General features: G+C 52.6%; 1 protein-coding gene across 2 annotated transcripts; it reads left to right on the forward strand.

Annotated features, from left to right (window-relative positions):
• The first annotated feature begins 7,167 nt into the window (after nt 1–7,167).
• Nucleotides 7,168–16,545, forward strand: ITFG2 (integrin alpha FG-GAP repeat containing 2). Of its 2 annotated transcripts, XM_027541029.1 has the most exons (12): nt 7,168–7,409; nt 11,550–11,645; nt 12,188–12,229; nt 12,324–12,495; nt 13,222–13,361; nt 13,735–13,883; nt 14,266–14,363; nt 14,547–14,600; nt 14,705–14,796; nt 14,984–15,101; nt 15,445–15,618; nt 15,742–16,545. In XM_027541029.1, exons 1-12 carry the CDS (start codon nt 7,314–7,316, stop codon nt 15,843–15,845), a joined length of 1,335 nt encoding a protein of 444 aa, XP_027396830.1. In that variant the 5' UTR covers nt 7,168–7,313; the 3' UTR covers nt 15,846–16,545. The 2 variants fall into 2 exon arrangements, with proteins under 2 accessions (XP_027396830.1, XP_027396831.1); XM_027541030.1 differs by lacking the exon at nt 12,188–12,229 and having other exon boundaries at nt 7,169–7,409.
• The last annotated feature ends 195 nt before the right edge of the window (nt 16,546–16,740 follow it).

Consider the following 16,740-nt stretch of genomic DNA (forward strand, 5'->3'; position numbering starts at 1 on the left):
TGGGCAAGTTGAACCTCTGCTCATCTGCAAAAATGGAGATGGGAAGAAAAAAAAAAGTGTGAGGGTCCTTCCACCTCTGGGTGCTTCCGCAGGATTCTAAGAATTTGAAATATAACTGGGAAAGAAAAACTGCACTCAGAACCCTGAACTGGACAAATTCTGGTCTATGTAACATTAAAACTGTCTTCTGAAGATGTTTTACTAAAGCAGTTAGAAGCCTTTAAGGTTAAAGATAAATGCACCTCCTACTCCATTCTGCTCTGGGTCAGCTGCAAGTGCGTCTGCCAGGCAGCTGCACCCTCCTCACCAATGCCTAAATCTTTCCATGCAGAAAATGTGGAGTAGACAGAACTAGTAGCAACCAGGCCTGAGCGGTTCCTGCAGAGTTAAAGTGGTCTCTGGAAAATTTTAAACAGGGTTTATCTTGTTCTAGTGCTGGTCTGAACATCACGTTCTATAGATTTTATCTCCTGAGTATCTGCAGTCCTGGTTCCAGCAGCCTCCTTCCAGCATTGCTGTGGGGCCCCCCCACCCACCTCTGGTCCCATGAAAGGCACCCCAGTGTTCCCTTGAGCACCAGGGACCCTGCGTGGCAGATAAATCTCTACAGGCTTAAGCCCCGACCACACCTTCCCAGCCCATCTGGGCTGCAGGTCACCCCATGGGGTGGGGCCAGCCTGCCCTCCCAGCGGTGGTACGCTGGACTCCCCTCCACATCAGTCTGCATGAGAGGCTCAACTGTGTCCACTGTTTCAGTTGGAAAAAGAACAGATGAAAGACATTTTCGGCAGGACTAGTAACAAGGAGTTCCCTTTCAGGAAACTATTGCTTGAAAATCAAGAATTACACCATAGAACCTTTGATGCCTTACTCCTTCTGTCTTAAAGACCAGCCTCCCCTGTCCCTGACCACCTGTACTTGCAAAGTTGCTTCAGTCGTGTCCGACTCTGTGAGCCTATGGACTGTAGTCTGCCAGGCTCTGTGGGATTCTCTAGGCAAGAACACTGGAGTGGGTTGCCATTTCCTTCTCCAATGCATGAAAGTGAAAAGTGAAAGCAAAGTCGCTCAGTCGTGTCAGACTCTTCGAGACCCCATGGACCACAGCCTACCAGGCTCCTCCATCCATGGTATTCTCCAGGTAAGAGTACTGGAGTGGGGTGCCATTGCCTTTCCTCTGACCACCTGAGCCCTCCTCAAAGCCAGGTAACCCTCAGGTGGAAATGGCAGCGGGCTCAGGGCAGTCCCGAGAAAAGCCAACGAAAGAGAGAAGACATCTCTGTTTTTCTGGAAATCGTTATGCTGGCTTTACCGCCCGAGTTCCCCAGCTGCTTGCCAACCTCTGATAATGTGGATGCACCAACAATCCTTAATTCTGAAACGTAACAAAACCTTATTAGCATGTAATGAACAACACTAAATACACTGCTTTGGGAGGCAAACAGGATGTGAAAGATTTACAAAGTGGTTCTAAGGAGGAATGACCAAGAAAAATCAAGGCCTTTAGAACTCCGAGAGTCCCCTGACTAGAGGTGAGGACCAGTCATACCTATTCCCCCATCCAAGACACACACATTCCTCGAGATCTCCAGTCTCAGGTTCCATGGTGAGAAGTGCCTCACACAGAATGTGGTTCTGGGTTTGTTTGCTTTTTTTCTTTTTGAGGTGAAATTCACATAGTTTTACCCATTCAAAGGGAACAATTCCGTGGCACTTAGTCCAATTACAACGTTGCATGACCACCTCAATCCAGCTCTAAAACATGTTTACCATCCTTTGCCCATTTCCTCGCATTTGGCCTTCAGTGACAAGAACTACTCTTCATCCTTCAGTTAACGGGCAGTAGATTCTTGAACGGAAAAGGCAATGGCAACCCACTCCAGTACTCTTGCCTGGAAAGTCCCATGGACGGAGGAGCCTCATAGGCTGCAGTCCATGGGGTCGTGAAGAGTTGGACACGACTGAGCAACTTCACTTTCACTTTTCACTTTTATGCATTGGAGAAGGAAATGGCAACCCACTCCAGTGTTCTTGCCTGGAGAGTCCCAGGGATGCGGAAGCCTGGTGGGCTGCCATCTATGGGGTTGCACAGAGTCGGACACGACTGAAGTGACTTAGCAGCAGCAGCAGAGTCTTGGACAGCAGCCCAGACGGGTTCTGAGAGCAAAGCCTTCCTGAGCTCGGGATCCTAATAGGGCCAGACCTGTGGTGGTGGGGGGACTCTGAGTAACCACGTCTCTCAGAGCACAGCTGCCTGCACTGTTATTCTGCCTAAATTCTAGGTCAAGTCAAGTCTGAGGGACAGGTTTCTGTGCTTCAGGGCCCTAGAACCCTCCGTGTGCTAAGGTGCATCATGAGTCAGACTGGTGGAGTCTCACACTGAGCCCACTGGAAGCTCTGGCCGTGCCCTCTGGATGGTGAGCGGCTCTGGGTCTCACATACAGGAAGAGATTTCTTGAAAGCTCCCGTCTCTTACTGAGCATCCTAGGTCCACACCCTGAACAGAACAACCCATGTCTACTCGGGGAGAAGTGGACAGTCTCCCAGGAAATGCTTCCCGCTTGACGCACCTCCCCTTGCCCTGCTATTAGCAGGTTTCTACTGAAGCTATTGTTTGGCTATTGGTTTGTAGAGAATATGCCACCCACATGAACACTGCATCCAAGTCATCTGACCAAGAAGAAGGCCTGGTTAGGCAGCACTGGGGAGGAAGCCAAAACCCACGCTGAGAGTGCCTGTCCTAAAGGAGCTGAGCTCTAGATGGTGCCAGTGGAGACCCACCAATCATCTCACCAGAAAGGGCCAAGAACAGGAGTCTCCTTGTGGAGTCAGGGCTCTCCTTGTGGAGCCAGGCCTCTGTCCGCAAGGCTCTGCAATGCCGGGGCCTGTATTCCACTCGCTGTGACTGTAACACTTGGTGCAGTTAAAAGTAACTGACAGAGAAGGGAGAGGCGTGGCAGGGGTGGGGTGGGGGTGGGCACTGATTCATGCTTTATTTCCCGGAGACCTATCTTTCCTTCCTTTCTAACTTTATTTGGCTCTCTTGACAAAAGCCAAGAGGCAATAAATCCAAGTTGTAATCACAGTAACATGACCTTCATGACATGACAGAGCAAACAAAAACAGGCACCCCGGCAGAGAAAGGTCAAGAACAATAAGCCCAAGTGATGAGGAAGATAAACCAAGCTCCTGTGGGTGCTGGGTCAGGGTACCCTTTAAGAGAGCTGGGTCAGGTCAGGGCACTGGGTGACTGAGGTGAGGTGATCCTCAAGTATTTTGTCCCGGGTTATTTATTATTTTACTATTTCACTGAAAGAGCTGGGAAAAAAAAACAACGGAGTTATACATACAGTGAAAAACACAATTCAAAACTAAGTCTACATTTAGATATAAACGTTTTGAAACTGGTTGTTTTTCCGCCCCTTAAACCTGGTGGACGCTTAGGACTGGAGCCAGGATTCGAGGACAGAGATGTGGCAGAGCCAGGTGAGCAGCACACGCGCCCGCCATAGAGGAGGTGGGCTTCCAGCACTAGGCACACATGGCGCTCCTTGGAAGGAAAGCTATGACCAGCCCATACAGCAAGTTAAAAAGCAATCTGGTCAGAGCTATGGTTCTTCCAGTAGTCATGTATGGATGTGGGGTTTGGACTATAAAGAAAGCTGAGTGCCGAAGAATTGATGCTTTTGTGGTGTTGGAGAAGACTCGAGAGACCCGTGAACTTCAAGGTGATCTAACCAGTCCATCCTAGGGGAAATCAGTCCTGAATATTCACTGGAAGGATTGATGCTGAAGCTGAAACTCTGGTACTCTGGCCACCTGATGCGAAGAGCTGACTCATTGGAAAAGACCCTGCTGCTGGGAAAGATTGGGGGCGGGAGAAGGGGACGACAGAGGATGAGATGGTTCAATGGCATCACCAACTCAATGGACACAAGTTTGAATAAACTCCAGAAGTTGGTGATGGACAGCGAGGCCTAGCATGCTACAGTCCATGGGGTCGCGGGGAGTCGATATGACTGAGTGCTGAACTGAACTGATATGTGTGTGACCCAGGGCCTTTTGCATGGACCTTGCATGAAACAGAAACCTGAGGGCACTGTGCCCAACATCTGTCCAGATTGCCTCCTCTTGCTATTCTGACCAGTTGCTCCCTGTCCTCATCTAATGAGCCAGGAGAGCCACAGAACCTCTAGGACAAAAGGTGCCACCCCTCCCCAGCTCCTGGGGCTTTCTTCCACTGTGTCAGATGATTCCACTTCTCCAGATAAGTCCCTAAGTTGTGTCTGACTCTGTCACTCCTATGGACTGTATCCTGCCATGCTCCTCTGTCCATGGAATTTCCCAGGCAAGAATACTGGAGTGGGTTGCCATTTCCTACTCCAGGGGATCTTCCCAACCCAGGGATCAAACCTGCATCAGCTGCATTGGCAGGTGGATTCTATACCACTGAGCCACCAGGGTGAGGTAGATGTCCTTATTTTTACAATGTTGACTCCTGAAAAACCCATGTGTAGATTAGTCTGGGCCTGCTGGCCTAAACCTGAAAACCCACTGAGCACCTGCAGAATCTCACAAATAATACTTTTGATGCTCTGACTGATGAAGCCCAAAGAAAGGCTGCACTGGAGTCAACATGGAAGGTTTCACTCCAAGTCTAGACTTGATGGGGACGTTCCATTTACACTACAGATGGAGGCCCCTGAGGAGGGCAAGAGCTTTGTGCTGAAGCGCCAGACCAGACCCAGAATCCCAGCAACCCTGATTTCTAGCCTGAGGACTTTTCTGGGAACTCTGGCAGTCAAATACAGGATGTGGGTTTTTGCTCAAACAATTCTGGTTTGACCCACCTCCATCACTTTCTGCCTTCCTATTTTATCTTGCTGAACCTGTTTTTTTCAATAAAAAATCTGGAACAGACACACAAGCTCACATGCACTACTTACATGAGATAATATATGTGCAATGTGCCTTACAAGTGACTGTATGCGCTTTACAAGTGATTTTCAAACTTTTACCTACAGAGCACACCCACCATGGAAAAAAAATTTCTTTACATAATAAGCCTGTATTCACATGTATGTGTGTGGTCAGTTGCATCTGACTCTTTTCGACCCCATGGAGTGTAGCCCGCCAGGCTCCTCTGTCCACTGAATTTCCCAGGCAAGAATACCACAGCGGGTTGCCATTTCCTCCTCCAGGGGATCTTCACAATACACGGATCCAACAGGCGTCTCCTGCAACTCACGCATTGGCAGGCAGAATCTTTACCACTGTGCCACCTGGGAAGCCCTATATACATGTATAAATATATACAATTGAAACAAAGGTTTCACAAAAATAATACTTACCTTACTACTCGAGATTACTTAGCTTTTTCTATTTCATTTTTTAAAAAGCTGGTCCGATTCACTACCCTCATTTCAAGACTATCTGGATCATGGAAAAAGCAAGAGAGTTCCAGAAAAACATCTATTTCTGCTTTATTGACTATGCCAAAGCCTTTGTGTGGATAACAATAAACTGTGGAAAATTCTGAAAGAGATGGGAATACCAGACCACCTGACCTGCCTCTTGAGAAATCTGTATGCGGGTCAGGAAGCAACAGTTAGAACTGGACATGGAACAACAGATTGGTTCCAAATCGGGAAAGGAGTACGTCAAGGCTGTATATTGTCACCCTGCTTATTTAACTTATATGCAGAGTACATCATGAGAAACGCTGGACTGGAAGAAACACAAGCTGGAATCAAGATTGTCGGGAGAAATATCAATAACCTCAGATATGCAGATGACACCACCCTTATGGCAGAAAGTGAAGAGGAACTAAAAAGCCTCTTGATGGAAGTGAAAGTGGAGAGTGAAAAAGTTGGCTTAAAGCTCAACATTCAGAAAACGAAGATCATGGCATCCGGTCCCATCACTCCATGGGAAATAGATGGGGAAACAGTAGAAACAGTGTCAGACTTTATTTTTCTGGGCTCCAAAATCACTGCAGATGGTGACTGCAGCCATGAAATTAAAAGACGCTTACTCCTTGGAAGGAAAGTTATGACCAACCTAGATAGCATATTGACAAGCAGAGACATTACTTTGCCAACAAAGGTCCGTCTAGTCAAGGCTATGGTTTTTCCTGTGGTCATGTATGGATGTGAGAGTTGGACTGTGAAGAAGGCTGAGCGCCAAAGAATTGATGCTTTTGAACTGTGGTGTTGGAGAAGACTCCTGAGAGCCCCTTGGACTGCAAGGAGATCCAACCAGTCCATTCTGAAGGAGATCAGCCCTGGGATTTCTTTGGAATGAATGATGCTAAAGCTGAAACTCCAGTACTTTGGCCACCTCATGCGAAGAGCTGACTCACTGGAAAAGACTGATGCTGAGAGGGATTGGGGGCAGAAGGGGACGACAGAGGATGAGATGGCTGGATGGCATCACCGACTCGATGGACGTGAGTCTGAGTGAACTCCAGGAGTTGGTGATGGACAGGGAGGCCTTGCGTGCTGCGATTCATGGGGTCGCAAAGAGTCGGACGCGACTGAGCGACTGAACTGAACTGAACTGAAAGGGATGTTACGGAGAAGGCAATGGCAACCCACTCCGGTACTCTTGCCTGGAAAATCCCATGGACGGAGGAGCCTGGTGGGCTGCAGTCCATGGGGTCGCGAAGAGTCGGACACGACTGAGCAACTTCACTTTCACTTTTCACTGTCATGCATTGGAGAAGGAAATGGCAACCCACTCCAGTGTTCTTGCCTGGAGAATCCCAGGGACGGCAGAACCTGGTGGGCTGCCGCTTATGGGGTCGCACAGAGTAGGACACGACTCAAGCGACAGAGCAGCAGCAGCAGCAAAGAGATGTTACAGTTTTGTTTTTTTAAAAAACATTGTTGGAAACCACAGAGTCGTTGGTTATTACAGTTATGATTCTCAGGGATGGTCTAGGGGCTAGGAATCTTCACTGCCAGTGCAACAAAGCACGAGGTCAAGGTTATTAGGTCAAGCTCTCGAGAGCCCTGTTGTCAAGGAAACGACTCAGCCCCGCCAGCTTCGGCAGACCCGTACAGGCCGCAACCTGCGGAGAAGAGGAGTGGCCCGAGGCCCTGTCACTCAACTCAGGCTCGGGAGCCCCGCCCCCACGCCCGGCGCGCCCGGAAGGCCTGCCCCCTCGCAGAGGTTTAGCGAGGTAGGCCGCGATTGGAGGTTCAGACGTTGACGAAGCTTTCCGCTTTGGGTGGCCTTTCCGCTCGGGCGGCTGTCGAGGGGGGCTCGGGGAACATTTAGCGGGGCTTCACGGTCCCTGAGCCCTCGGAAGTGCGATGAGGTCGGTTAGCTACGTACAGCGCGTAGCCCTAGAGTTCAGCGGGAGCCTCTTCCCACACGCCATTTGCCTCGGAGACGTTGACAACGACACGGTCGGTGCATGCGCACTGGAGACGCAGTCGTCTGCGCACGCGGGGCGGAGCCAGGGGCGGGGGACGCGGCCGGCGCCTACGTGCTGCGTGGGAGCGGATGGCGTGCCCTGCAGGCTGGGCGGTGCGGTCCGCGCGCGTGCGCACGGGCGCTAGGGGAAATGGACTGGGAGGGGCCGTGTGGGCAGGTCCGGTTCAAGGTGTCCTGGCTGCGTTGCTCCGGAACCCTGGTCCGGTGTCCTTCTAGGGGCTCGCGTAACGTGTCTGCTGCGTGGTTCAATGACTTGTGTCCAGGAGGAACCAATAAACTGCATGGCCGGCTTCCCCGCCCTTCCGTGGCCCGCTTCCCTTTCAGAGCCTCGGAAGATAAACAAGGAGTGCGTGTGCGGCTCCGCAGGAGCACCTGCCTCCCGACCCGGCCTGGCCCGGCCCACCGGACGGCTTTAAGCGCCTGGCCGGGAAGTCTTCGCCTGGCCGGCCATCCTTGGCTTGAGTTACAAGCTCAGTGTCCATCTCCCTTTCCTCTCCTTCCTTCTCCCGTCGTTAAAGTGTGTTAATACCAGTAGAACAGGCCCGAACCGAGTCTGGTGCTCGGTGAAGGCTCAGGGAAGCCTCAGCGTTGTCGTTAGTGTTGGATTGTGGTCCGAGGATTCTGCGAAATTCTGGGGAATTCAAAAGTGGACGGAACACTCCCACTGCGCGATAGTCACAATAATAGAGAAATGTCATAAGCCCATTGATTAAAATGTGCCAAGCGTTCTAGGGTGGGGGCATCGAAGGGGGCCGTGGCTGTTGAGGGTGCGGGACGCTTTTTTCCCATAATCTCTATTTCACAGTCTAAATGCAAAGCACATTGTTGCCCTCTGGCTACCTGCGTCTCATCCTCACCTCCCTGTTCTACGCTCTCTTTTCCCTGGGAATACACTCAGTTCAGTTCAGTTCAGTCGCTCAGTCGTGTCCGACTCTTTGCGACCCCATGAATCGCAGCACGCCAGGCCTCCCTGTCCATTACCAACTCCCGGCGTTCACTCAAACTCACGTCCATCGAGTCGGTGATGCCATCCAGCGGTCTCATTCTCTGTCGTCCCCTTCTCCTCCTGCCCCCAATCCCTCTCAGCATCAGAGTCTTTTCCAATGAATCAACTCTTCGCATGAGGTGGCCAAAGTACTGGAGTTTCAGCTTTAGCATCATTCCTTCCAAAGAACACCCAGGGCTGATGTCCTTTAGAATGGACTGGTTGGATCTCCTTGCAGTCCAAGGGGCTCTCAGGAGTCTTCTCCAACACCACAGTTCAAAAGCATCGATTCTTCGGCACTCAGCCTTCTTCACAGTCCAACTCTTACATCCATACATGACTACAGGAAAAACCATAGCCTTGACTAGACGGACCTTTGTTGGCAAAGTAATGTCTCTGCTTTTGAATATGCTATCTAGGTTGGTCATAACTTTCCTTCCAAGGAGTAAGCGTCTTTTAATTTCATGGCTGCAGTCACCATCTGCAGTGATTTTGGAGCCCAGAAAAATAAAGTCTGACACTGTTTCCACTGTTTCCCCATCTATTTCCCATGGAGTGATGGGACCGGATGCCATGATCTTCGTTTTCTGAATGTTGAGCTTTAAGCCAACTTTTTCACTCTCCTCTTTCACTTTCATCAAGAGGCTTTTTAGTTCCTCTTCACGTTCTGCCATAGGGCTAAAACATCCCACCACTCACCCCCACCCCATCCTGCCCCGCCCCTAGCCTCCTTTGCCCTGTGATGGGAAAGGTATTTTGAGGCCTCTTTGCTCTACCTCCTCTAGGGAGGAAAAAGTTATTCTCGTAAATTTGTATTATGTTTTCTGGGCTTTCATGTTTCTTCATATACTAAGCAGTATAATTTTATGAGAAAATCAAGGGAGGCATTTTAGAGTAGTAAATTACCGAAGTGACTCTAGAGATAGTCATTTTCCATTTTATCGGATCGTCTTCTTTGTTTAAAAGGGAAGATTATATGCCTTTTCTCATAGCTTCAGTGTTACTTTTTTTTTTTGAAATTAAATTGTACTTTTCTAACTGCATTGCACACTCAGTTCTGCAACATTGGGTATATTATACTACCCTTAAAAAAAAAGTTGTAAGCTTCAGAATGACAGGAATTTTTAATCTTTTTTTCCACTGCTGTATTCCCTTCCAACACCTATAATGCCTGGTGCATAATTAACACTCAATAAATGTTTGTTGACTAAATGAGGGTTGTTAGGAAAGGCAGATGTTATTATGTATCTCAAGGCAATTTGAGGGGCTTTGCCTGTTATCAATAAATGTAATTAAAAGAAGGGCAAGTAGGTGAGGTAGTTGGCTAGTGATAGGATGTGGTCCATTCAGCCTGCATGAGTGTACATAGACATTTTGTAACTGGTGCTCCAGGCCAATCTTAGGAGATTCCAGGCCAGAAAAAAGACTTTTATTTCATCCTGATAAACCATTCACCTAAAGTTTTTTACAAGTGATTTATTTCCTGCTAAGAGGGGGAAGCCAGGGATAGAATACACACCCACTCAGAGAGAACTCACTTCCTTTCTGTTAGCATTTCTGAGTGAAGCTGTGCTCTGCAGCTTGGTTCTGTAGTGTCACCGAGTGACCTCCAGAGGCCAGGGCCAGGATGGACCGCCTAGGAGCACCCATGCTGGGGAGCAGGTGGAGTACCCTGGAAGGGTCCCCTTCTAGGACGCCTGCTCTGGCCTGGGTTCTGCCCGCTGAGCGGCACCTGCTTGCTCACCACACTTAACCACACTGCTCTATGAGTCTCATCCCTGCATCTGTGCCCTTGCTGACTGAGGTCCTTCTCAGCAGTTGTTAAACTGCAAGTCTGTGGCATCTGTCTTTGGATCCCCACCAAAGATTTTTCCCTGAAAAAAAAAAACTAAAGGGCTGATTGGGCATTCTCTTTGATTCTGATTTTTCTTTGTTTCTTAAAAAAAAAAAAAAAATTATAATTTGTCTATTAACGGAATTACCTGGCAGTCCACTGGTTAAAACTCGGCGTTTCCACTGCAAGGGGCACAGGTTTGATTTTCTAGTCCAGAAACTAAAAGATTGCTCATGCTTCACTGCATGGCGAAAAAAAAAAATCTCTTGAGAAAATAGTATTCATATGAGGACAGGAGGGGTGTTAGATGTCCCCCTAAGGGGGAATCTTGAAAGGACATCTGGAAATAGGTTTGTGGAGCCAGTTGGTTTTCATGGTTATCCCCTTGAAAGGGCAGCCAGCCTTTGGGGAACCTCTGGGAAAGGAGGGCCCAGGTGTAAATGGTGAAGAGGCTCCAGACCCTCCTGGGAGCTTGGCCACCACTTGAGGGCACTAGAGGCCAAGAACTCAGATGCTGCCCCTCAGGCACCTCCAGTGGAGATGCAGGCACCACTGCCTTCAAGTGGTGGCTAAGCTCCCGGGAGCGTCTGGAGCCTCTTCACCATTTACACCTGGGCCCGCTCGGAGGCACCAACATCAAAAGATCTTGTTGCTAGAGGAGGGAGTGCCCCAGAGCCACCACTGTTTTTATTTGGCCTCTGATTAAGTATGAACTCTGAAGGTAAATTCCCCAAGTGTGTTAGTCACTCAGTCGTGTCCGACTCTTTGCGACCCCATGGACTGTAGCCCACCAGGCTCCTCTGTCCATGGGATTCTCCAGGCAAGAACACTGGAGTGGGTTGCCGTTCTCTTCTTCAGGGGATCTTCCTGAACCCAGATCTCCTGCAGGGCAGGCAGATTCTTTACCATCTGAACCACCAGGGAAGCCCTAAATTCCCCCAAAGTTGCATATGTGGGGTTGTTTTCAAAACTTGTCCCACGCATCAGGGTGAATTAGAAGAGCCAAAGGCAGGCAGGTAGGGCGTTGAGCTGTTCAGATGTCAGGCTCTTCTGAGATGGATCGCAGATTCTGTATTGCCCCTTGTCTGAGCTGCCCTGCTCTCAAAGCCCACACACCGCTGCGTGGAAATAAACTGGGAAACCATGGCTGTGTTGGTCTCAAAATATCTGTGATAAAGTCAATGAAGATACAGATTGAGGTCTTGTGGTTTCTGCAGGGTGGGCCGAGTCTAGAAGGCCTTGCATGGCTCAGCAGGACCCCAGCCTAACCCTCTCTTCTCTCTCCATTTGAAGTTAAATGAACTGGTGGTGGGGGACACCAGCGGAAAGCTGTCAGTGTATAAGAATGATGATAGCCGGCCGTGGCTCACCTGCTCCTGCCAGGGAATGGTCAGTATTCAACCCTGGGTCCCTCCTGTCCAGGCACTGTCGAAGCTGGGGGCCCCCACCGAGCTCCCCAGCTTGTGCTCGGCCACCAGCTCCTGGTTCAGGGCTCATTTGAGTCAGGGAGGGAAGCCCCCAGGCAGAGCTCACCCAGCTGTCACTCACGGGTGCACACGTACACAGCTGGGCTGGTTTTCATTGTATGTGATGGAATGACTCCCCTAGTACTCCTGGATCTGCATAGGTTGTCCGTTGGTATGAAGTACAGTAGAAAACGGGGGCGGTCATTTGATTAGGTCTAGACACGGTAGTCTGGCTCCCTTGATACGTGTAGTTTTTGTTTTGTTTAAGCCCAAGTTGTTGTCACTGCTTTAGGTCCACATACCACTGTCTGGTACACGGGACCCAGAGCACGGTAACAGGATTAGCACAGCCTCTTGACGCGGGCCATGTGCACGCGCTTTCAGCGAATGACAGAGTTGCAAGGAGGTCAGGGAGCACTGGGGTCCCTAGGCGCGTCCCCCGAGCCCCTCTCTATTCTCTTGCAGCTCACTTGCGTTGGGGTTGGAGACGTGTGTAATAAAGGAAAGGTAAGAAGCCCAGGGGCCCCCCGGGCTTCTCTCGGCCCACCCCCGATTCCCATGCTCTGACCACCAGCCCCCTCCTCTGCCTCGTCTCGCCCAGAACCTGGTGGTGGCTGTGAGTGCCGAGGGCTGGTTTCACTTGTGTGACCTGACGCCTGCCAAGTCCCTGGATGGTTCCGGGCACCACGAGACCCTTGGTGGGGAGGAGCAGCGCCCAGTCTTCAAGCAGCACATCCCTGCCAACACCAAGGTCATGCTGATCAGCGACATCGGTGGGCATGGCTGTGTTTGCAGGCAGCTGGGGAGTAGGAGTTGGGGCAGCAGAGCAGGGGTCAAGGGAGCTGGGGGGTTGTCAGTATTCGTCTGGGCAGTTGTTATGCGTTTAACGCCGAGTTATTGCGCTCCTGTCATAAACCAGGCATTGTCCTGGGTACTGGGGTTGCAGTAGTGAATAAAACAGACAAAGATCATGGCCCTCTTGGACATTTACAAGGTAGCGACAAAAAATAAGCAATAGAAATGGGGTAAGAAAATGAAATAGTACACTCGAAGGTGTAGAGGAGATACATCAAGAAAGGGGCTGGAGGGTGTTGAGGGAAAGATGGCTGTTCTGAGAGGAGTTGTCAGGGAAGTCCCTGCTGGGAGGGGTCATCTGAGCAACAGGTCAGGGTTGAGGGGAGTGAGCCCTCAAGGTCAAGGTCAAGGATGCGGGGCGGGTACTTGGGCCAGAGGCCGTCTAGAGGGTGTTGGTAGGGATATGGGTGCGTCAAGACACTGGAGTCGTGTACCCAGGGAAGAGATGACAGGCCCTGCAAGGCAGCTGCCTGGTTCTGGATGTGAGGGAGGGTAGAGAGCGGGTCCCAGGCTCCAGCAGGTGGGCCCGAGGTTGAACCTGATAAAAAGTGCTGGTGCTGGAGGGGTGGGGAGAGCGTGCTGGCAGGACTCAGCTGACCAAGGCAGACGTGGCTCCAAACCCGTCTTATTTTCCGGATGTGCAGATGGTGATGGCCGTTGTGAGCTGGTGGTGGGCTACACAGACCGAGTCGTCCGGGCTTTCCGCTGGGAAGACCTGGGTGAAGGCGCCGAGCACCCGATGGGGCAGCTGGTGTCGCTCAAGAAGTGGATGCTGGAGGGTCAGGTGGGCAGCTGAGGCCGGGACCGCAGACCAGGGGTGGGGAGGGGCTCCATCCTCCAGGGGACTTGGGGCTGAGGCACAGGCGGGAAGAAGGGAAAATCGCCCTGTGACTGAGACCCGGAGGAGTTCACTTCCAATGAGAGTCTTAGGGGAGACTGCGGGTAACAGGCAGACAGGAAAGGCCGCTGTGCTGAGTCAAGGGTGTGACGGTGGGTGTGGTGTGTCGTGGTGGGTGGTCCCCGTGGACTCTGCCTTTCCCCTGCTGCTGTCCTTGAAGGCTAAGGATGTGTCCCAGGGCTCCTACCCTCCTGTCCCGGCCTCTGCAGGCTCCCGCTTCTCTCCCCAGCCCCCTGTAAGCCCCCATCCTCTGGTGCAGGTGGACAGTCTCTCGGTGACTCCAGGGCCACTGGGTGTTCCTGAACTGATGGTGTCTCAGCCAGGCTGTGCTTATGCGATTCTGCTGTGTACCTGGAACAAGGACCCTGGGGCGACCCCCACCTCTGAGGGACCCATGGAGGGCACTCGGTAAGGGGTGTGTGGGTCTGTGGACAGTGGTGTGCCTGGCACTGAGATGGGCTCCCAGGGCCGAGGACGGGTCTGCAGTTGGCAGAGCTGCGTTGGCCGATTCCCCGCGCTGGCACCAGAGCCCCATTAAGGAAGATTGTTCTGGGGCCAGGGAGTCCGGGCCATGAGTTGTGGCAACTGAGGAGGTTCTGGGGTTCCAGCCTGGCAGCTCCGCGCTCTCTCCCTGTCTCTTGACCTTCCCCCTGGGCCAGGCGGGCTGGGCTGTCAAGTCTCCAACCTGGTCTACACCCTGGAATCTCATACAGAGATGAGCACAAGGGGTTGGGAGAACCAGGTTCTCTTGGGCTCCCACTTAGCACCACCCCCACCCCCTTCCCCACAGGGAGCCCCTGGCTGCCCGGGACGTTGTGTTGCACCAGACCTCTGGCCGCATCCACAACAAGAACGTCTCCACTCACCTCATCGGCAACATCAAGCGAGGTGGGGGCGGCGGGGGTGGGGTGGGGCGGCGGGTGCAGGGGTGAGGGGGGAGGAGGGCAGGTGCGGGGCCTCCCTCGGTCTCTAGCCGCCCCTCCCCACCCTCAGTGCCGGCTCTGATCTCACCTTTCCTTCTTCTGGTCCTTCCTCCCTGCCCGCCCCCACCCCAAATCCCTTCCCACCTAGGCCACAGCCCCGACAGCAGTGCCTCTGGCCTCTTTGCTCTCTGCACCCTGGATGGTGAGTCCCCCAGGTCAGCCGTGGGCTGTGCAGGGTGGGTGGTCATGGGCCCGGATATCTGCGCAGAGATGGGGGTCTCCAGCCCGGCCTGCCTCTCCTCGCAGGGACCCTGAAGCTCATGGAGGAGGCGGACAGGCTGCTGTGGTCGGTGCAGGTGGACCACCAGCTCTTCGCCCTTGAGAAACTGGATGTCACGGTGAGTGGGACCTGGGGGAGGGGGGCGGCCTCCTTCAGTGGGGCCACTCTCCCTCCACAGCCAAGTCTTCCCTCCTCTTAGGGCTCCCTGGAGAGGTCTGACCCCCCTGAAGTGAGCAGCACCCCCGCAGGAGGCCTCTCTCAGAGGCTCCCAGCAACCCCTACATCCGCTGTGTGGCCTTTTTCAGGGCAACGGGCATGAGGAGGTGGTCGCCTGTGCCTGGGACGGCCAGACGTACATCATCGACCACAACCGCACCGTCGTCCGCTTCCAGGTGGACGAGAACATCCGCGCCTTCTGTGCAGGTGGGATCCTGCCCCGTGCCCAGCACACCTGTCCCCTCGCTCCAGTGACCTGGGGAGAGGGGTCGTCACCCGAGAGAAGCTGCCTGTGTTCCCCGGGGCTGCCACTGAGACAGGAACTCGGCAAACACCCCCTGGGACGCCGTCCTGCCGGGGTTTCCCTCCGTGTCAGGAATGGACCAGATATCTTACTGTTTTCCTTGCTTTACTGAGTTCCCAACAGAGGAGAAACAGAAAGGGGCCTTCAGTGCTCTGCTCGGTGTCTGTGGGCGGCTGGAAACTGCTGACACAAACACCCATGGGGCCTGAGCCTCCCAACCTTGTCTCCCCATCCCCGACCCCCCAGGCCTGTATGCCTGCAAAGACAGCCGCAACAGCCCCTGCCTCGTGTACGTCACGTTCAACCAGAAGATCTACGTGTACTGGGAGGTGCAGTTGGAGCGGATGGAGTCCACCAACCTGCTCAAAGTGCTGGAGGCCCAGCCGGAGTTCCGGGAGCTGCTGGGAGAGCTGGGCGTGGGTGAGACCCGGGATTGGTGGGGCTGCTGGGAGAGCTGGGTGTGGGTGAGCCCTGGGGCCTGTGGCTGCAGGCACCCAGTGGCACAGGTCCCAGCAGACCCACCAGCCTCCGTCTCGCCCTCAGATCCTGATGAGCTGCCCGCCGCCCGCGCCCTGCTTCACCAAACCCTCTACCATCCAAACCAGCCTCCACAGTGCTCCCCCGCGGGCCCCCAGGACCCCACCTAGCTGGACCGGCTTCCTGGCAGAACAAGGAGCCTTCTGAACCTCCCCGCCGCCCCCACCCCCACAGCTGTCTGGCATCTGGAAGACAGGGAGTGCACATTACTGGGGAAGGATGGCGGCACCCTTGGGTGCTGGGGACTGTAGACCCCCTGGTCGTCTTGGTGAAGGAAGAGACAAGCTGCCCCTCTGCCCATTTCCTTGTGTACCTCACCTGTCCCGTCAGCAGGCACTGCCCCTCCCCAGAGCCCCCTACTCCTGTTGTTTGTGAGGAGTGGCTACACACACAGGGCCCCCTACTTGTGGGGCCCCAACTTGAAAGGAAACCAGGCTTTGGGGCTAGAAGAGTGAAGGCAGTGAGGGCCCAGCCCCCCACAAGTTCCATCTCCTGCAGCTCCAGGCGACTGACTTTACATTCCCGTAACATTCCTGTTACAGGAATGGCGAACCACAGATCTTCTTCCACCATGGTGGGGTTACACCCTCATTAAGCCATCATAGGTTGAAAATATCGTTAAGTGGAAAATGCATTTCCCACACCCCACCTGCTGAACATCACAGCTTAGCCTTCTCTGTGTTAACTGTGCTCCAAGCACTTACATCAGCCTGCAGTTGGACACAATCACCTAACACAAGCCTCTTTTATAATAAAGTGTCATTTATGAAAGTGTTGGAATAAAGTGGGTATCTCCTGTGGTTTACTAAATACTGTACTGAGACACAGTGGTGACTGAGTACAGAATGGTTCTAAGTATGTTGGTTGTTCACGCTCATGATTTTAAAATCTGATGTGGGTTTTCAATCCCAACGACAATCAGAACGGTACCCGGTGCTCCTTATATCCCTTCTGCTGTGGATTCCTCTGCTCCGAGTCAGTGGTTTTTACATTGCAGGTTGCATG

The sequence above is a fragment of the Bos indicus x Bos taurus genome, chromosome 5, assembly GCF_003369695.1.
Source record: "Bos indicus x Bos taurus breed Angus x Brahman F1 hybrid chromosome 5, Bos_hybrid_MaternalHap_v2.0, whole genome shotgun sequence".
NCBI classification, from domain to species: domain Eukaryota; kingdom Metazoa; phylum Chordata; class Mammalia; order Artiodactyla; family Bovidae; genus Bos; species Bos indicus x Bos taurus.

Excerpts from the sequence above, each read along its gene's own strand:
- ITFG2 (XM_027541029.1), top strand. The coding sequence starts at position 7,314 with ATGAGGTCGGTTAGCTACGTACAGCGCGTAGCCCTAGAGTTCAGCGGG. Across the intron at positions 14,797-14,983 it reads TTGAGAAACTGGATGTCACG|GGCAACGGGCATGAGGAGGT; the intron begins GTGAGTGGGACC and ends GGCCTTTTTCAG. Across the intron at positions 15,619-15,741 it reads GCTGGGAGAGCTGGGCGTGG|ATCCTGATGAGCTGCCCGCC; the intron begins GTGAGACCCGGG and ends TCTCGCCCTCAG.